This window comes from Metopolophium dirhodum, chromosome 1 (genome assembly GCF_019925205.1).
Source record: "Metopolophium dirhodum isolate CAU chromosome 1, ASM1992520v1, whole genome shotgun sequence".
In the NCBI taxonomy this organism is placed as follows: Eukaryota; Metazoa; Arthropoda; class Insecta; order Hemiptera; family Aphididae; genus Metopolophium; species Metopolophium dirhodum.
In genome coordinates, this window is record NC_083560.1 from 69,263,526 (window position 1) to 69,285,900 (window position 22,375).

The 22,375-nt window shown below is 28.4% G+C and overlaps 2 protein-coding genes across 3 annotated transcripts; one reads left to right on the plus strand and one right to left on the minus strand.

Annotated features, from left to right (window-relative positions):
- Positions 1 to 9,189: 9,189 nt before the first annotated feature.
- On the plus strand, positions 9,190 to 11,916 carry LOC132936412 (ras-related GTP-binding protein A-like). Its single transcript, XM_061003134.1, has 6 exons — positions 9,190 to 9,380; positions 10,637 to 10,865; positions 10,953 to 11,048; positions 11,127 to 11,213; positions 11,564 to 11,671; positions 11,748 to 11,916. Exons 1-5 carry the CDS (start codon positions 9,307 to 9,309, stop codon positions 11,591 to 11,593), a joined length of 516 nt encoding a protein of 171 aa, XP_060859117.1. The 5' UTR covers positions 9,190 to 9,306; the 3' UTR covers positions 11,594 to 11,671; positions 11,748 to 11,916.
- Positions 11,917 to 12,304: 388 nt separating this feature from the next.
- LOC132936411 (uncharacterized) lies at positions 12,305 to 17,722 on the minus strand. Of its 2 annotated transcripts, none has more exons than XM_061003132.1 (4): positions 17,120 to 17,722; positions 16,887 to 16,991; positions 16,518 to 16,693; positions 12,305 to 13,132 (listed from the first exon to the last, which is right to left on the minus strand). In XM_061003132.1, exons 1-4 carry the CDS (start codon positions 17,288 to 17,290, stop codon positions 12,697 to 12,699), a joined length of 888 nt encoding a protein of 295 aa, XP_060859115.1. In that variant the 5' UTR covers positions 17,291 to 17,722; the 3' UTR covers positions 12,305 to 12,696. The 2 variants fall into 2 exon arrangements, with proteins under 2 accessions (XP_060859115.1, XP_060859116.1); XM_061003133.1 differs by having other exon boundaries at positions 16,887 to 16,988; positions 17,120 to 17,709.
- Positions 17,723 to 22,375: the final 4,653 nt, after the last annotated feature.

Sequence of the window (22,375 nt, forward strand, 5' to 3'; positions counted from 1 at the left end):
TTCTTTTTCTCGATCGAGATATGATAATATGCAAATAATATTAGTTTAATTACCGGCTACCTATTATTAATAATACCAATATAAATAAAATATAAAATATCCTAGACTAGTAAATCATACAGCAAATATTATAATTTATTTTGTACAAATTATGAAAATTCCTATAGTTATTATAATTACTTATTACTATGTAATGTAAATTTAATAGTATATTGTGTGGCAAGGGCGGGAAGTGAGCTATTTCAGTCGCGGGCGACGTGTGTGGCACGGGCTACAGGCGAGGGCCGCATTTCGCCCAAGACTGTAATTGCCTTCCCGCACGAGCCACACATGCTATTTTTTGTCACGCCTCTGCATTCATCGATCACGGCTAAGGTAATGCAGGGATCTATGCAACAAATAGACTATAATTATACAACAACAATATTTCATGAAAAAAAAACGATTTAGTTTTATTTATTTTAAGCGTCACGCATATGGAGGTTATAATATGATTATAAGATGTAACCAAAAGTTTATGTCTTGTAAGGACCGACGACCGTGGTATAGATTTCAGTATCTGTTTGTGCAGGATATTTGTTAGGATTTCCAGTTTACCGCCCGCTGGACGGAAAAAGGACGCTTGCCAACTGCAACGTTTCAACCGCTATTGAAAACCAAATTTTTGGTGCAGGCGTGACAAAAAATTTTATTAAAAATATTCTAGTTGATTTTAATATTGCTTGCACTGTTCAATTAAAATATGCCTGATATATGTTTTCAAACAAAATATGACGACGTCGATCAGTTAATAAATGTTTATGAGAATTTTAAGATGTACAAACAGTTTACCATTTTAAAATACACATAACTCGCTTTAAAATTAAAATATAATAAAAAGCCTATGTCATTGTCTAGATTATTATCTATAATAATATTGCCTTTAAATTTTTTTTAATTGCTTTCCCGCACGAGCCACACATACTATTTTTTGTCACGCCTCTGCGTTCGTTGAACGCGCCATCACGGCAAAGTTAATTCAGTCTAGAATCTATGCAATAACCAGACTTTCATTGTTTTCGTAGACTATTCTACGAAAACAATATTTCATGAAAGAAACGATTTGTTTTTATTTATTTTAAGCGTCATGCATGGAGGTTATAATATGAATATAAGATGTAACCAAAAGTTTATGTTTTGTAAGGATCGTAATATAGATCCCCATTGGCACAAGACATTAATTATCTAAATTGTTCATATATGTTTGCTAAACAGTTTAAGTTTACACATTATACAATTTTTTTTCAATTGTATGTACTGATGCAAAAAGAATATTATGAAGTGTTCGCCGTTGTGGATTGGGAGTTGAGCGTTGAAATGAGTAAATAATAACACGGTAATATAGTTACTATTAAAATTACACTGGGTTTATTGAAAACTAATGCCTATCTGTAAACCATTATTAATAAAAGAGTTTCTAGACAAATTTACTAAATTTTGCTTAATACTGCACTCCTAGCCTTGTCACGTCCGCGAGAACCCGCCAGTCGCTGTCAGTGTGCTGAAACAGAATTCCAGGGCGCCCACGGTCACGAAGGCGATGCATACACATTATAATATCTTATACATACTAATCATATATTATGATATACCCGTTAAATAATTATACCATATGTAGTTAAAATATATTTTTCTAAAATTATTAAGATGTCATTAATTGATATTTTTTGCCCAAGGTATCCAATATCCATACATGTAAACATACAAAATGGAAGCTTTCGAGGGCGCAGCAGTTGAGTACACATCAGATGGTGAGATATCTGAACAAATGTCAGCCACAGTTAAACATTCATTAAGTAAATTAGGAAAACGAAAAATAAACGTGAGTATATATTTTTATATTATTTATAGTTTATGATTATTTGAATTTTGAATTACCATTACAATTATTTTAATGGTTTTGATATTTCAATATTAAATATTATGTAGGTATATACCCTGTATATCCCACTGATAGCGGGATTTCATTTCTAGGAGGAAGAACTACATAAATACTGTTACTATATAAATGCAATAACACTACGGCTATATTATAATTAGGGCTGGGATTTTAATGTCCTTAAAAATCGTGAATCATGACCCTAACAAAATGCAAAAATGACTTCAACAAATCAAAAAATGCATTAAAAAAATGTCTTTAAAATTTATTTAAAAAAGCTTAAAATTTTAAAAAATTACATTACATATACATAAATGTTTTATTTTACTTCGTGTCTTCATATATTAATAAATAAAAAATTATTCTTTATTGTTACACTGAATCACGAGAGCGTACTACAGGTTTTCAAATAGAAATGCCCTCCTGTTGTCCGTCAATAAGTTTTTGTAGATAGAAAAGCTCCTTTCTACATTTACTGAAGCTATAGGTGAGTATTTAAAGTTAGATAACTCGCTGTACGATCACCCGGAAATTCATTTTGTGCACCTACTTGTCCGTAGTTAGCTTTTGATAAACGATTTTTCCAATTTCATTTGGCGCTTTTTGAATTTCATCTTTAATTTTATTAACAATGTTAATGGATTCAATCAAAGATAATCCAGAAGTTTCTTATTGAATAATAAATGTTGCCAAAGTACTAAAATTTGCCTAAGTATATATATTAAATAATATAAATCTATAATCTATAATCTTTAATTTTAAATTCAAAAACATCAAAAATGACTTAAAAACCCCTAAAATGCACTAAAAAATGTCAAAAATTACCTAAAAACTAAAAAATTCCAAAAAATGCAAAAATAAACTTTCTTATTCTCATTAAAAAGTACATAAAACAAATTTGTGACAAGACGAGCATCGCACAGTAATCTTTGGAAAACAATGCAAAGTGCATCGAAATCCCAGTCCTAATTATAATATTTAAAAGAAAGAATAGTATTTATGAGTTTATGTCGTTATTTGTATCCAATATTGACTACTTGAGTCGAGTGAAATACATACCATAATACCTACCATACAACTAGCACGACTTATGTTACGACTTATGCTTTTAAGTTATAGCAGTGATTGGAAAGTTTCTTTAAAAAAGGGATTAGTTCACATTCGCGTTCACTTTGTTAAAAAGGAACTATAAATCGTTTCTCATTCCGGACTTTTCTCGTTAATAAATAAAGAATAATTTCGTTCATTCATCAATAGTTTTAAAATAGTTTTAATATCATTTGTAGGTAGCAATAAATTGTTTAATTATGTACCTAGTTATTTTGTTTTTAAAATGTTTAACACTATTTTAAATAACGATAAACCCAAAACTTGTCTAACGTTGTAGTTGTAAATAACGATAAACGCAAAACGTGGATAACGTTTTAATTCTGTATAACAATAAACGCAAAACGTGGATAACGTTTTAATTCTATATAACAATAAACGCAAATCGTGGATAACGTTTTAATTCTGAATAACGATAAATGCAAAAGTAGAATAACGTTTTAATTTTAAATAACGATAAACGCAAACATTTTGTAACGTTTTAATTGTAAATAACATAAAACGGAATTTTTTTCAAATGCAAGCCCTGGGTTTAATATAATAGCTCATTTTATCAACTATTTATTTATTTATTTATTTATTTGTGTAAATATTAGTTTTAGGATTTTTGATAAACTAGTACCTACTTCCAGATACTACTCACAACTGTACTTGAAAATCTAGTATTTATAATATTTACTTTGTATTTAGTATTTTGTGTGTGAAAAAATGTCTATATCCCCTCCTCCCTCTAAGACATATTCCTAATAACGCCACTGATTTCCGAAAGGGTTCACGGGAGCTTGGAACAACAAACTCATATCCAATATTTTAATCAATTTTTACAACACCCCTCCCCCAGCCATCAATAAAAACCCCGTGAGTACTGGCCACTGTTAGACTGCTATGTACCTACACACGACAAAACGTGGACTTCGTGTACCAATGTATCATGTCTGTGTTGTCATGTTGAAAACTTTTATTTTGAATGTATCTTGTTATTCGGTTTGTCTTAGTTCTATACATGTAATAGATTCATCCAAAAATTGTATGTCGGCAACCTAGAATCGCCACAGCAAATACAAATAAAAATTGTCTTTTTAATTTCTTATTATTATTTTGAAATTGTTACCTTGTCTCTTGACTCTTGAGATTTGTTTGATGATGTTTTTATTAAATTTGATTTAACAGATTTTGTTAATGGGTCGGGGCAGTTCCGGAAAAACTAGCATGCGGTCCATCATTTTTCAAAACTGTGAACCCGAAGACACCAAAAGATTATGTGCAACAAGTAATATTATTACTGATGAATTTTTTAATAATCATTAACTAATAATAATTAACACATTTTTAGATCAAGTTGAAACGACACACGTTCAATCCCTCGAAAATATACTGCTGAACATTAAGGATTGCGGAGGGTAAGTTTTTTCTCAAACAGTTATAATATCTAAATAATATGACGTTAGATTTCAAATTATTTATGGATGTTTCTCTCTACTTTTGTTTAAAATGTTTACAAAAATCTACAATACCACTGAATTCATTAGAGTTATAGAACTGTTTTTTGCAACATTGTGCAGTTGCAGATGACACTCAATAAGTAAATCAATCACGTTTTAATACTATAATATTTTACTCGTATTTTATCTCTAATAATAATGTTTGCCGTGAAGAGCGGCTGTGAACTCGTGCAGGATGTAGTCTACTGGACGATAAATAATAATATTATATTATATAATGATACAACAGCAATAAAACACGGCATCAGGTGGTCATTGGGATGTGTAACGACTAACGACTAACGACCAAGAAAGTGTAGGCCAGACCAGTGCCTGATTTAGGGGGGTACCTGGGTGACTAGTCACCCGGCCACAATTTTGGAGTGGCCCACATATTTTTTGATAGTTTTTAATTTTTTTGAACACCAAAATGGTCTAATTATTTAAAAGCAACATAAAATATTTTTTTTATAAAATCATAAAATTTAAAAAAATGAATGAAAAAATTGTCATATTATATTATCAACAACAATCATCGTCATCCTCTACTATTTCTTGGTAAAAACCGTTGCAATAAGCCAATAAATACTAAAAATGTAAACAAATCGATGAGCTGTTTTACTGTATATTCTATATTTTAGTATTTATTGAACTAACTATATGATAACATTGACAACATATTATATCATATAACTAAATAAATTAAACTATGTTCAATGATTCTATTACGTTCTGTGTGTTACCATATTCAAATAAAATTCGATTAATGATCGTACGTACATTGGGCATGATATACTTGTCAGTTGTCATCATAGACGACAAGAATATTTTTGCAGTAACTGTGAATGTGATTTTGTGAGTGCTGTTTCACGCTTTTATCACATACAAAATATGTCTGGATTAAAAAGAAAATATATGGGTAGTTCACTGGTGAAGAAAAACATCGAAATAAATCGAACAAAAAAAAAAAAAAAATTGAAAAAATTGAAAGGTTCTCTTAACAATTATGTAACGAACAATTTAATAACATCAGAAACCTAGCTTAATAAGTGAAACAATAGAAAATAGTTTTAAATAGTAATTGTGAAACATGTTGTACCTCTGCAGGTACCTAAGTATTTATTCCTGTAAATAATAGTAACTACTAGGTACCTAACTTATAATAATTTTAATTATTGCTATTGAAAACTGTGTTACAAATCTACCTATTTGACCATGTCTTCTACAAATTATAGCAGCGAACGATCTTTCTCAGCATTACAATGCGTAAAAACTCGATTGAGATCATGTTTATATCAAGATAGGGTTGATAATCTGACTCTATTAACAGTAGAACACAAAATAACAAAACAATTATCATAATTTGATGATAGGTGTCATTGATAAGTTTTCGAGAGACCTTAAACAAAATCGTTGTAATTGAGTTTAAGTGTAACATGTAATTTATGCATAAATAAAATAAAATATACATTTTTTAATAAGATAATTAAAAACTTTATATTAGGCCTCATTTTATTTAAGTCCCTGGCTCCAAAATTTGTAAATCAGGCTCTAGGCCAGACTTACAGTTCGGTCGGTGACGCGGTCCAAGCCCACCGATCTACATCAGCGCAGGTGCTAGAAACATTCGCAATCGGTATTCGGGTATAATATTCCAGGGCTTGAAACCGTTTTCAAAACCGATTTCAGAAGCCGGTATAAACCGTTTTAAAACCGAAACCAAAACAGGAAAAAATTGAATACCGGTATTAAATTCAAAATCGAAACCGTAAAAAATTGGAAACCGGTATTAAATTCAAAACCGAAATCTGAAAAAATTTGAAATCGATATTTTTTTTATTGACGTGTTTTTAAATACGTAAATTCCATTAATAAGCATAATTAATACTCATATTAAAATTGAGATCATGATTAAAATGTTGATAACCATTTCATTATTCGCAAAAGAAAATTGGAAACCGGTATACAAAATCGAAACCGAAATTATTTCAATCGGTTTCAAGCCCTGTAATATTCTCCGCAAATCTCATAATACCGAATGGAAGGGCAAATAGCATACTATTATATAATGACAATAATAATATTACTCCCCGCCAACTAAACCGACCGAAATAGGTATGTGTGTTTATGTGTGTGTGTGAAACTACGAGAATGAAAGATGTGTTTTATTAAGTGCATACAGAGTGATTCTTATTTTCTTCATTAATGCAATTATTTGACATCTGATTTTTGGAATTTATAAATATACTTAAAGACCATATTTTCAAATACTTGATAATTGATGTACTACTTAAAGAGTGTCCTGTGGTCATACAGACTTCTGTTTTTCAAATGAGAACCCCCGGTATATACTGGAAACTATTTAGTAGATCCTTTTTCTGAATATTTTTAGGTATCAGAATCAACATTTTAGGAGTAGTTTTTGAGTTACCATTTAACTTTGTATAAATAGTAAGAAATAATAAATCCATGATAATGCATTAGGAAGATATGGTAGGGCCATGGGTGCTATGGTAATTTGAAAATTTTGGTGGCTAATATAAGTAATATTAATCTATCAACATTAATAATTTGTAAAAATGGCCAATGTATAATATTAGATCAAATATTACATCTATACTATATTCTGTAATACCATTTGTAAGGACTATTATCCTTAGTAGGTATAAGCATTTTAATGGGCGTATACCAGTTGCCCTCAAAAGTACTTTTTCTACCAATTCCCGCCAAACTACCTAGAGCAAAATGAACCAGTTGCCATCAACCAAATGTACCAATTGTCCTCACATATTATTATTTACATTATACACGATTATAATACCAACCAGTAAAATAGGGTAAGTAGATATGTAAATAATAATAATATATATAATATAATAGTAAAATAATAAATACTATAATTATAATTATAAGCGGCATCAGCAATTGACATAAAACCATTACCTACTCCATGGGGTGGTAAATATGGTAATCCAAAAAAATGTCTAAGCCAAACACCAAGTTCGGAATTGCCAATATTTTAATTTTTGGATTTGTCTAAACCAACATTGCGCTAAATGAAACTGACAAGTGACAACACATCAATTGACAACCCGGAAATAAATTAATAACTGCGTTATGAGCTGCTTTTTCAAAATTTGAATGACATTTTTGTACATATTTTATAATTTTACCCGTTCAAGCAACTCACAATTTTTTATTTCTAACCACATAGAAAATATATATTTTAATAATTATGTTTGAAGATGTATATTGTTTATGATTGATAAAAGTAATTAGGAGCGTAACTAAATGTTCCATCGCCAAAAACGTTATCCGATTCACAAAGATGTTTTACATTTTAAGCAGGTACATGTAAACAAAAAAATTTGTTTTTCTCGATTGACGAAACAAAATAGTCAATTATTAATTTTTATATCGACTTGAGATTCAAACAGTTGGTCAAACGCTTCATTAGTAGTTGTAGGAATTTCGGGAAAATGTTTTTAAACGAATCCTATAAATTGTCGCCCGACCTGCATATCAGACTGTGCCATATCATCAAGACTGGGCATTAACGAGTTAAAAGTTAAAATTAAGTTAAGACGTTAAGTTAATTTTAATTCAGTTTATTAACTCGTTTTTTTTTTTCAAATTAACTTTTAACTTAATAAGTTACTTTTCTTTCAAGATTAACGTGTTAACTTCATGTTAATTTTATTTCAAAAGTATCTAAATTAAGTTAATTTTCGTCCTAAGAATAATGCAAATGTTTGAATGGGTTTTTACTTTGATGTATCATTTTAAATTTCCCAAATAATTTTCTCGAGCGTAAAAAAACTATCTAATAAACCATATTATGTTTCTGGAATTTTTTATTTTTACAAATTCACAAATTTTAACTTTACACTAAGTTAAGTTACTTTTTTTTAAAAGTTAACTTTTAACTTAATGAGTTAACGAAAAATAATACGAGTAACTTTTAACTTAACTTAACTTTATTATTTTAAAATAACTTAACTTAACGAGTTAAAAAAAAATCGTTAACTTGCCCAGCCAAGCATATCATATAGCCATATTTAGGTTGATATAATATTCCCTATGGATTTTATATAATATTTTTATCCTAATCTTTACAATTTTATCTTTTATATAGCCTCGCTCAAACACATTACTTTTATTATGCGGGTAAAAAGGCAATTAGTCCAAACGCAGACTGCCTTTAATATTGTACCGCTCTGATATACTTATCGCCACTAATCGTTCGCGGCATATGCGCATATGCGACTATCGGACAACAAAAACCTACCTATATAGTATATAGATATAATACCTCTATGGTAGCATAGGACATGGTAGTATGGTGTACTGTATTTTGTACTTTTCTGCGAATTATTTTTCGTGCAAGAGTGTTTATAATAAACCCGCTAAGCAGTCGATAAATAAAATAAAATTACTATGAAGACCGTGGATTTACCATAGGGCGTGAGTTCATTTTTAGAAAATTTGTCACTAGGTTATAGTTTATAGGTCTATGCTAGTAGGTATAGGAATAGTTCTGTGATACATATACGAGTATTAGGTACAGCTATCGCGAGATAATAATATTATTACCTAATAACGATAGTAATACCCGATATCATTATATACGTGTTATTTGATTTACTTCAACTCCTAAAATATAGTCACAGAATAGTAATTACTTATTAGATATGGCACGGCCGTCGACGGATAGCGTCGCCGTTCCGAGACTCCGAATGCTGTTAGACTTTATTTTTGCGTCTTGTAAGTTATGTAACTGTGAAGTTTTAAGACAATATTATGAGTTATACTAAAAAAAAAACACTATTTCTTATTTTGGTACAAATAAAAAAATTTGTTTGGAAAATGATGAGGTAATTATAAAAATTAATAAAGTAATTAATTATAACTTTAAACTGTCTTTATTTTATTAATTTGGTTATTTGTGCACCATTTGTATTAAAACAATTTTTTATATTTGTCGTATTAAACACGGTATTGGCAGTAGTATGAATTTATAATAAATGCTATTAGCCATTAAGTACCTTCTGGCTTCTACTATACTTTTTTCGCTTTGATCCACACTAACCTCAATTGGTAACAAGTTAGGTGATTTTAAAAACTTATATTCTGTACGTATTTATGGGTGTAATGGTGACATAGTGTGTTATTATATATTTCATTCCTCCCCTAGCAAAATTCCTAAATATGCCATTGAATGGATGGAATGTATTGAATCTTACAATAAAATATATAATAATTTTAATAGCTGTTTGAGCAATAATTACAAAATAATAAATTAAATTTGATTATTCAAGCCATTTACCTAACTACAATACTACCTACCTACACTAATATGTGTGGATCTTCTTAGATACAATATCATAACAATTGTTCGTAACAATATTTATAATTCATTTTGTTCCAGTGAACAGCCTTATTTTCTTGACTTTTATAGAACACATCAATTTTGTCAGATTTTCAAATTTCCTATCCTCTTCTAAAATTATAATATTAAATTACCGTTAACTATATTTTATGTTGAATGTTGAGGCAGTCCATGAATATCATAGTGAGCTTAGCTATAATACAATTAACCTACAGTCTACAATAACTTACTGATCGGTCATAAACTTAGAAGTAGGAACTTGATGAATATTATACTTGTGAGTTGTGTCGTCATGAGAATAACACTCATGCTCATATTATTTGTAAAATTGGTAAGTAGGTTTTCATCATTCAAATGAAATCTCTTATACAGTCATACTATAACTCGTATATTTTTATCATTATTTTTAAATTACATGTACCTAATTTAATAAATTATATTTTCTCATTATCATTTTTAAAATTTTACTTTTTTGAATGACATCATACATTTTTAATTTCACATTCAGATGCAGAATATTTTTGAGTGTAGCTATTTCAAATGTTGAATTCAAAATAATGAGTCCTAAGTTAAAAATATTATCCGGTTCTTTAGTACAAATATTATCAATTTAATTTTAATCAATAGGTAGGTACAAGGGCTTTTATGTACCTACCTGTTATATATATATGAATTTTAATTAATTACCTATATAAAACAATTATTATATTTTCAATTATAACTTATTTATTTATTTTACAGACAAGACATTTATTTAAAAAAATACTTTGGCAGTAAACGAAACAATATATTTCGCAACGTTGACATCTTCATATTCGTGTTCGATATGAAGAACGAAAACGAAGAATTAGCCAAAGATTTGAATTTCTACCAAACATGTTTAAGTGCTATTTGTGAACATTCTCCTTCTGCCAAAGTGTTCTGTTTAATACATAAAAGAGATTTGGTTGCACAAGATCAAAGGAAAAAGGTATTTTTTACTACTATTACATTCAAGTTTGTTTCAATGTAAAACATGTTTGTTAAAAGATTAATAAGAACAATATTCATCCAACAGTTATTTGAAGATCGTCAAAATGATCTAATTAACATTTCCAATCCGGTAAACATTACTTGCTTTATGTCATCAATTTGGGACGAATCATTACACATGGTAATCAATTAAATTTAATAATTACCTACCTAATACATTAACATTTTACATAACAATTATTATTTTATCATGCTTTAGGCTTGGTCATCGATTATAAACAGACTAAATGTTCAGAAACCGGAAGAAACAATGGACAAATTTACTTATTTAATGGAATGCAATGAGGTATACTATTCTTGTTATAGCTAAATTTGTACGTTTTACCTCACAATGATATAAATATTATAATTCAAGAGGTTTTAGATACTATAAAAAACTTAAAAGCAAAATTGCAGTTAATACCTTTTTTTATTAAATATTAATGTTGATATGTATTTATGGAACAGTAATGAATTTTTAAATTGCCCATTTGTACCTCACTTTCCTAATAATAATAATAAAATTAAAAACATATAAACTTTCTGAAAAACTAGTAGTTTATTACACATTGAAAAATGCTCCATACCTCCATCAACACTTTTATATCTGATACTATATTATGCTCTTAATTTATAATAAAAACTGTATTTTTGCAGCTAAAACAAAATATTCCAAATCTTGTTTGAGATTTGGTATTCAAAGTCAACCTAGTCATTGACAAAATCCAATTTGATACATATTTTTGATTGTGACAACAGATACCAGTAAGTCTATAAACTTATATAACTACACTTGTAATATTAATCTCAATTTTAATATATCATTTAATTGTATGTTTAGCTTCAAAAATGATTTTGGTTAACATCAAAAGCTCCAAGCCAAAATGTGCAGAATTATGACAATATTTCTGCTTACAGCCAAAAAACCAATTATTTTATTATATTATTTAACTATTTTTAATTATTCTTGTTTTTTAATAAGTTATGACATGAAGCAATGTTTCATTACAAAATATATGTTTTAATGATAGTGTAATACAATTTTATGTTTTATAAACTGCAAAGAATTTGTATACTGGGTATCTAGTGTTCAAAAAAATATTTCTTGGTGAAAAAAAAATAACTACACTGATCAACTGATATTGCCTGGTTATAGTTATAATAAGGCTTAAACAATAAGCAATCCATATTTTTACATTTTAAATTATTTTTTTTCTCACTTACATTCTCAGGTGATATTCACCATCACTGTTTCCTTAGGTGTTGGACTTTTGTTATTGGAAAAAGTACAATTTTTTATCATGTCAGAATTTGGCATAACACAAAATATATAGCGGGTATACAATTTCAATCTCTTTTGACACTAATTGTCTGTATAATTAATTTAAAAACAATAAATAGTCGACAAGTATTTTATTTAAAAAAAAAATACATAATAGATATAATAAATAATGCAATATAATATTAAAAAGAAAAACTAAAAAATTGTTAATTTATGTATACATATTTTGTTAACAATGATATTTATCTTGGAATTTCGTTAATTTGTCAATAATTTTTGTACTGGTAAGAAAAAAATTTATATTGTTTTTTAATAATTACATACTTTAGTACATACGTTAGGTATTAATAAACAGAATTTACAAAAACAACCAATACATACAAAAAAAAAGAATGTATCATAAATAATTAAAATAATAGTTTAGATTCATAATTGGACAAATTTCAGTGTATAATTATGTAAAAAATAAAATTGTCTAAAAAATTCCTATCATTATACATGGGTTAGGTTATGATACCATATGATCAATGATAGTAGGATTCAACCAAGTATCTGATATAGGAATTCCGTTGTATTTATAATTTTTAAATCCGGTTATATGATGTTTCCCTAAATACCAATCAACAACACTGTTTGTGAATGTATTATTAAATGTTTGCAGTGTTTGTACACTTGGTTCATTGTCAAAATCCACAAATACTTCAAAATTTAAGCAATCTTTGATGCAACATGTTTCATATTTCTTCGCGTTGATCTCATCGTGCGGTTGGTCGAATCTCAAAACCACTTGTTTACCTCGGAAACAACGAAACTGCTCCTTAGGCACACACCAATTAGTAGCCATTTTTCCACCCTTCTTTACTTTGAACATCACATACAAGTTTGTTTCAACCATTATATTTGATGTTAATATATCATTGAACTTGTCATTATTCAATATATTCCTTAAACAAATAAATAAATATTAAACACACATTTAGAAGGTATATAATATTGCACATCCATAGGCAAATTTAAAATTTTTAAATTAAAATAAAATATTTGGGAAACAGCGAAAACAATTTTATTGAGGTATCAGAGAATTTGAGTTCAATGCCCAATTCATATAAGCCTGGATTAAGATCTCTAGAGTAGGGCCACCATATATATTATAAAAAAAATAAAACAAACGATTTTGGATTAACATAAAAATAAACCACCAATTGTTTAATAATGTTAAAAAAAGTGTGTGGAAATTGTGACGGTCATGCGGATTTATATTATTAAATATGCGTAAAATAAAAAACCTGTAAATGAAACAAAATATAAAAAACAATATTATTTTCAGTCTTATATTGAACTAGCTGGGCACAGAAATGCGATGCTATGGCCATGTTTTAGTGATTATGCGAGCAGTATATTATCAGGTAGGCAATCTACCTGCGGTAGATTGCAGGCCCCGCAAGGTGCATACTATATGTAAGTTTAACTCTAAAATAGTAAAATATCAAAAAATTGGTCCGCCGAGATTGTGGTTCAAACTTGATACATTCTGTACTAAAATACACAGGCTTATGCATTCATAATAAATTATTATTATTATTGAAACCGATAAAAACCATTTATAAACAAAAAAAATAATAATAATAATCATCTCAAAATTCTGGTTTGAGAACATCCCCGGACCTAATATTCAATTTTTTCGAGACAAAATGTAGTCTATCTTTTTTCCCAAGGTCTAATCCATCTTTGTATCAAATTTCATCGCAATCGGATGAACAGTTTAGGAATGCTTAAAGGATATAGTCAGATGCAAATATTTGTTGTCTTTTATATATAAAGAAGACAAAGTATTGATTCTATATGTGTATCAGTATTTACAAATATGTGTTTCAATAAACATATAATCAATAATTTATGAAAATATTCACTTGTCACAATTCATGAATGTGAGTCGAATACCTACTACTAATACACTTAAGGATAAGATAGGTATAAAACACAGAAATTGTGAAGAGTGGTATTGTCAAATCTTAAATAAAATATTTATGAACACAATTATTACAAGTGATTACTTTTATGATTTGCAACTTCTTAATTCTGGACATATTTTTGATGCAAACGCATACATTTAACACCCATCTGAACAATATTGGATTTATGTTGGCTTTTAAGCACTTATTAAATCGGTATCCAGTTTTTTGTGTTACAAAAAAAATATGCCCAGAATTTAGCAGTGGTAATCATAAAATTAACTATTGAAAATATAAAAATATTCAATAGCCATCTTTTGGGAAAAAAAATAGTCAAAATATTCTAACAAACAGTAATCAAAAGTACAGCAACGACACTGTTAGGTGGTACTGGTACAATTATTTTCATACAGATAATAATTTAGTATGTATTATAACTAATATTTCTTTAGTTTATCTTAAAATATTATTAGGTATTCTATAAAATGTACTAGGTAATTACCACTAAATATAGTTTTAAGAGGATGTCATACCCGCATATATTGTCTACGTTTTACTAATGCATAATATAAGAAATTGTAAATTCCAGCAGTTTCAATTTTTTATTGTTAGTTTAAATATTAGAGTGAATTGACCTATTATCGAGCTTAAATATAAAAACATTATCTGTGTTCTCTCAGTGGGTTTTTACGATATTTTAATTTATAAGTAAGTTTTTACTTATGTCTTTACGAGTATGTAAAATATTAATGCTCATAATTCACTTAAAAATTAAAATATTGTAAAAAACCAACAAGAAAACAAAGATAACGTTCTAACATTTAAGATTGATAATAGGTTATTCTATTATTTAAGCCAGCGGTTTTCAACCTTTTTTTCATTCACGCACCCATTGATCACTCACCACTACTTTACGGACCCCCAAATGCCAACTTGTCATATATTTTCACATAAGATAGATATGAATTTACAATATAAGTTTAATAATGAAAAATTTGGAAATATTTATTTATTTTGATCAGCATGTGCAATACATTGTATATAATATAAAAAGAATATTAAGTTAAAAATGTAATTTTAATGTGATCCTTGAGCTTGTTTGCTAGCACTTAACTTATTGAAATCTGGCTCCACGAATGATAAATAAACTCATAAGTCTGAACTCACAGCATAGGTGCAAATAGTGTTTGGGATTTGGGGGGGGGGAGGGGCTCAACCCTAAAGCCCCCCCCCCATTTGCGCCTATGTCTCACAAAGTCTATTACGGTACTTATTTTAAATGAATGTGTATGACGAAAAGGCTCTCTGCATTAGTAAAGAGCACGTAAACGGTAGTAAAACATTGATTGCTTTGTAGGAAAGCTCAGGATATTCGTCTTTCACAAAAGGTGTTAAGGGATTTTTTTTTCAAGAAATGCTGCCGGAAGACGGAAGTGAAGAGTCTGTTTTCAGTTTAATTGGTTTTTCTTTTTTGTGGGCTGATAAAACTGCAGATTTGAAATAAATTTCACTGAAAGGGAACACAGTCCAATGGTCTTCTTTTCCACATTTACGGAAGTATTTTTCAAAAGCTGTTTTGAGCTCGTTCAAATGTTGAACAATTTGGTTATTAGTGCCTTGTGATAAGTTCATATCAGTTTCACAGAGAAAATCATGCGAAAAACCGATTTACAATATTTCACAAAAAAAAGTTATTTCAATTAATTACAACAAATTTCATCTTTTCTGTCATTACTCTTTTTTCTCGGGGACCCTCTCAATACCTTCTCGTGGACCCCCCAGTTGAGAACCGCTGATTTCAGCTAACAACACAGAATTAGAACTGCTGGACGTTCATTTTTATAAATTATGCGTTAGTAAGACGGAGACAACACATGCAAGTACAACATTTTTTTAAGCAGACAACTCTATAGGGCAATACATACGCGCCTCACTTTATACCTCGTTTCTTAATCCAGGCTTGAATAATATAAAATAATTTACATTACTGGGAATGTAAAACCTACTTTTAAAAATGATTTATTATTTAACGATATCTCTATAAATATACCACTTTAAAATTATTTTCCAATGTGTAAAAATAATATGAAATATAACTAAAAAAAAATAAAATATCCCAACAGAATTTTCTTACATATTTATATAAAAATTATTTTTGAAGTCTTATTTATATAAAGTCATCGTTTAATGTTAAATAAAAAATATTTTTTACATATAGGTATTTCAATCTAGTTGAAGTTGTTTATTAAATTTAAATCTAATTTGACGGTTAAATTTGATGAGGCTAATATAAATACATTTAGTTCAGTTTTATTTTAAAGTTTCCATATACGACGTAAACATGTTAATTACTATAGGTATAATAATAAATACTCACCTAAATACATTATCTATATGCTGCCTAGAAGAATGTTGTTTTTCAGAATGTGAATAACTTAATTCTGGTACATTTATATTAAATACAGTCAAAGGATTAAGTACACTTGAACCAATTAATATTACAACTGATTCTATATGATTTTCCACACGACTAAGAAATTCATTTTCAATGCACTGAAAAAAAATAATATATGTAACATAGTAACTTAATAACTTCACGAAGATGAAGTAAGTAAAGCAATCAAATCAATCAAGAATAGATCGTACATTAATATGTGGGTATATAATGTATATAATTAATATTTTAATCCAGCTTTATCCTAGGTATCTTATAATTAAAAAAAATATAATATGTTTCAATAATTACCTTAAAAACCGTCTCAAGACTTATTATCGCATCTGAAACTTTCTTATAATATTTCTCAGACTCCAGTCTGTATTTATTTTTTAGATTACAGCGATTGCTTTCCTGCTTTAACAAAACAAAATTAACAACTTATTAATATTGAACACCTTATACCTTGTATTGGATCGTGCATTGTTATCATCAAATAATAGTGTTACGATCAGCTCAAAACTCAATTGTCACATCGAACTCACCTCAAAGTTGAGTTCTTTGTATTTTTGCACGTATAACTTCAAACGGTCGAACGGATAAGGAATGAGTTGCTTTTCATAGACCAAATATTTTATAAGCGTTGTGATTAAGCTGGAAAACGATTGAGGCGTCATGATGTCGGACAAATGGATGCATACATCACAGGTTGCCATGGTAGTACTAATCCAGTGAATTCGTGTGAAACACAATGTCCGTAAAATGTGTACTACCTAATAGAGACGCGATCGGGCCGACAAAAATCTCGAAACAGTATTGAAACTGTTTACTCGTAATTGTTCACACGATGATAGAACGAAAAAATATTTCGACCGTAACCACAACGCGTCTAGGAAGTCCACGACGACGATGCGGTCAAATATAAATGAACTAGTTACTTAGACGTGCGGCGAAGACCTAAGTAACGAGGTCAAACAATAAAATATTGCTTTAAAATTTAAATGATAGGTATCTAGTGTAGTAGTGAAATACGTTTAAAATGTTCACTTATCAGAAAAACGTAACGTTCGTGCAATTTGTAGTCGTTGTGATAATAATCACGTTTATTATCAGCGTCAGCAGTCGAACGCGTTTACGTGTCACGTCCGCCGCGTCAAATAATTACTATATCATGGTCCGCGTACAAGGCAGCCATTTTTCTTCCACGAAACATCGCCACTATCGTTTTGTGCTATCACCGTTTAGTATTTAGGCGGCAAGCTGCTGATATCGTTCAAAATTTTGGCGGGTTTTTCGATCATGTTTAAAACGTCCGAACCGCTACGTCAGGTATATTGTTCTATGCTACCACAGTACGACAGCGATGAAAATATTTAGACAAACAATTTAACTAAAGCGGTCGTAGTTATGCCATTGTGTGATGAAAAATAAGCATTTAATTTATTAAGAGGACGTTATACCCGCATGTGTTGTCTTCGTCTTACAAGTGCGTAACATAGAGAAATTTTACTCTCAGCAAAACACATGTAGCTCCGTTAATTTAAAAATTAGAGTGAACTGACCTCTTATAAAATCTAAAGGTAAGATTATTGTCTAGGCAACCGCATGGGTTTTTTAGTATATTTTAATTTTAAAGCGAGTTATGAGTATTTTAAGATGTATAAAAAATTTACGATTTTAAAATACTCATAACTCGCTTTAAAATTAAAATATACTAAAAAGCTCATGCGGTTGCCTAGACAATAATCTTACCTATAGATTTTATAAGAGGTCAGTTCACTCTAATTTTTATACTAATAGAGCTACACGTGTTCTGCTGAGCATAAAATTTGCTATGTTACGCACTTGTAAGACGGAGACAACATATGCGAGTATAACGTCCTCTTAATAAAGAGTATTAAGAGTACCTATAATGTTTACTGTTATTAATTTAATGTAGTCGTCAAGTTGTAATATAAACGAAGCCCACTACTCGATATTTCCACAAACAAGAAAATATATTAATCATAAATATGTATTAATTAGTAACCATTAATTGTATAAATATGAATATACTTAGCGGGAATTAGGTAATTTTTATCGTTAATATATCGTTCCTATGGTGAATGGTAATAAACAAAGCGTCACCCAAATTTGGTTAGAAAATAAAAATATCGGTGCCCAGCCAAAAAACTGATCTAGGACGATTGGTTCCAGGAAAATTGTTCTCCCCGGTTTATAAGTTAAATACAAAATATTTTTTAGTATAGTTAGTATTGTAATGCTAGTAGTGTTATACATTATAAACAATCAAAATTCGTATATCATCTATTGACTTTTATGATACCTATTCAAAAATGTGATTACACTTATGGATGAAAATATATATTTCAACCATGATTAAACTAAAACTAATACACTGTTTGTAGGTAATATTTAGTAAAATGTTACTAAAAAAATTTGATATTCTCAAGCAATAAAATTGGCCTGAAAATAAAATTATGACGAAGACCGTTTTCCGCATAGGTAGGTACAGTATTTTCATGCGGAAACCAATTGTCAGGGGACAAATTGTCCGTATACCCCAAAAAACATATTTATGTTTAAAATTATTGCTCTTATTTATTAAAACCAATAAAGTAATATTAGTACAATTGTATAAATGCAATAAATGCATATAATAATTTCAAAACAAAACCTAAATTATTTTTAAATTTGAACATTGTTCTGAACATTTTAGTTGTTGAATTATACTTACAATTTAAAAAATATTATTTTTAATTAATATTGATTTATTAAATCCTATGTTTTATAAGTACTTAATTAATATATATATTGTTTTCCCAGCGCATAAGATTGGCCAGGTTAATTCATATTTAACATTTTAATTATCAAGGCTTTCTTTACGTATCTCATCTATAATTTTAGAATCTGAATGGAGTGATAATTAATAATGTGTTTTTAAAAAAAAATTATTTTGTGTCTGGTTGTCTGTTTATACGATAAGTAGGTAGTCTAAATAATGTGATTTTCAACTTCAGTACCTTGTTTGATGAGAAAGTGAATCTAATTGTTGCATCGGGGAGTTCAAAATTTAAAATTCAAATTTAGGCAAAATACGGAAAAATCACGAAAATATGCAAATTATTTTGAGTTAGAATAAAATTATAATAAATTTTCTTTTTAAATCTTGAATATTTAATACAAGATTCCTCATAAGTTTTTCTACCTTAATCAAAAATAAAAATAAAAATATCTACCGGAAACACATTTTTATGAACGATTGAAGATCATATTTTTACAACATTGGATATTCACTCGATTTCTCATGTAGCAATTTTCTTTTATTGTTGTAATTCAAAAACAAATAACTATATAATATATACATGAAAATTTAACCGAATGTTTAAATTTTCATTTTCTATACACCATACAATTTTAAAAATATTTTGATTTGTTATGAGTTTTTTTTTACGAATATCAATACAATTTTATTGGTTGGGCCAATGTAATTGTGAACATGTAATTATTACATGTAAACATTACAAATTATTTCTATGTTTAGAAGTATTTATCAATGCGAGCAACTTTTTTCAATAATGAACAGTAATGAATCACCTATTAGATCTAGATTAACCGACACACATTTAAATACAGTATTTAGTACTTGACACAGTCAAATAATATTCCTCCCAAAATTGAAAAATTGGTGGGAGAAAAGAAATGTCAAATATCGTTTAAAAAGAAATTTATATACCTACACCTATTGGCTATTTTCATAAATAATTAGTGAGATTTATATTTTATTTAAATATTAATGTTCATTTTTTAAAAATTTTTTAATTTAGTTATAATTGCATAAAGATTTAACATAAAGAATAAAATTGAAAAATTTGTACAAAATATTTATGTTTCGCTACATTTTATGTGCGGCCCAAATATTGAACTATTCAATATATTTGGCCCACTTGATACTTTGAGTTTGACATGCCTGATGTAATACAATAAGGCTCCTGATTAATTGTTACAATAGCAGTTGAAAAATATTAAAAATACATCTGTACCATTTTTTTTATAAGCATTTAAAGTTCAAATTTTAATAATTTTATCAAATCTAAAATTTAAAAATTATTTTGTAGTTAAAAATTTATAAAATGTTCAAAGTTCATAGTTAAGGATTGAAAATTGAAAACATGGTTCCACGTAAATAGGTTATATATAAATTACTTTATTCACAATAATATCATCAAATATACTTAGTAATATCATAAGCTGACTGACCATTTTCGCTCAGAATCGTTTTTCTTATACAATGATGTGATATCATTGAATTCAAATTTAACACCATCCATTACAGTGACCTACTTGTTACCTACTGTACATCAGATCGACACCCACTTACCCACTTTTTTATATAATAATAATATATTATCATTACTTAATACTTTTTTTTTATTAACTAATCTTATTTCGACTACTTATTGTATCTATACATATCTATAAGAAGAACATATTTTTCGATTTTTTTATTCATTTATCGCCACTCTATTCCTCTTCAACTCCCCTAAAATGTCTTCAAGTCCTTTACCGCCCCTCTTAAGGCTGACAATAGGGGGTGATATCACCCACTTTGAGAAAGACTGGCCTAAATTAATACAAAATCTAAATAGAATAAAAAAAACCCAAAATGGATAAAAAAATAAATATACAATTACAGAAAGAAAAAACTAAGGTGAAATTAACAGAATACTTTTGTTAAGTTTTAACCAACATAAGTTTGTTAAGTTTATTATATATTTGTTGTTAAAACAGAATTTTTATTGAATTATTTATATTTTTATTAAATTAACAACTAAGCTTTTATTAAATTAATCACGCCTTATTGAATTAACAAAAAACCTTTTGTTAATGTTCTGAGCATGTAATTAAATACAATTTATTATTTTAACAATCATATGTTTGATTTAATATTTATTTTTTTTAAACCAAATAAATGAATTTATTAAATTAACAAATTATATTGTTAATTTAAAGTAACCGCATTGTCATCTATATTTGAATTATTACCAATTTAAAAATAAATATAAATTACTGGAAATCCCATTTTTTCAAATGTTAACAATCAATTTATTAATTCAACAAAAGCTTCATTAAATTAATAATATTTTTTTTCCGAGCGCATGCGCCAGACTACCTGACTTCGACATTATCGTACTTTGTTCAACAATTGTATACAGTATAGTTTTTATTTTTTACTCATTTACTGTGTCCTTATATCGTGTGAGAACTGTGCGTTGTTTTTTGTAATCAACATTCAGTTTCAATCGTGAAAATACAACGGTAAGTATTATATTGTATTACATAATATTATATTAACAAAATGAAATACTTCATTTGTAAATTAAATGTACAATCATTGCCAACGCTCGTTTACCATTATAAGATTATACACGTGTTAGGGCCATTTAATTCATATACTTGCGTAGAGGACGATTGTTCAAAATCTTTTCAAAATCTCAGTAGTTTAAAAAAACACATCCTTAACAAGCACGTGAACCCTGTGGAAGATAACGTTCCTGAAACTACTCATTTGCATAGTGGTATTTTGACAGATAGTAATAGTTACAACAGTAATAATTCTGTTAATAATGATGCCAGTAATATTTTATTTGATCAACATAAACGAGCCAAACCAAACGAGGATATCTTTGAGACAAACAATTGCATTAAAGAACTACATTTGGGGGCAGTAAAATTTTGTTTGACATGGCATAACAATAATAATTTTTGTAAAAGTGATGTTCAAAACATTCAAAGTAATA

Excerpts from the sequence above, each read along its gene's own strand:
- LOC132936411 (XM_061003132.1), bottom strand. The coding sequence starts at position 17,290 with ATGGCAACCTGTGATGTATGCATCCATTTGTCCGACATCATGACGCCT. Across the intron at positions 16,992-17,119 it reads ACAAAGAACTCAACTTTGAG|CAGGAAAGCAATCGCTGTAA; the intron begins GTGAGTTCGATG and ends GTTTTGTTAAAG. Across the intron at positions 16,694-16,886 it reads GTCTTGAGACGGTTTTTAAG|TGCATTGAAAATGAATTTCT; the intron begins GTAATTATTGAA and ends ATTTTTTTTCAG.
- LOC132936412 (XM_061003134.1), top strand. The coding sequence starts at position 9,307 with ATGAGTTATACTAAAAAAAAAACACTATTTCTTATTTTGGTACAAATA. Across the intron at positions 9,381-10,636 it reads TTTGTTTGGAAAATGATGAG|ACAAGACATTTATTTAAAAA; the intron begins GTAATTATAAAA and ends TTTATTTTACAG. Across the intron at positions 11,049-11,126 it reads GGGACGAATCATTACACATG|GCTTGGTCATCGATTATAAA; the intron begins GTAATCAATTAA and ends ATCATGCTTTAG.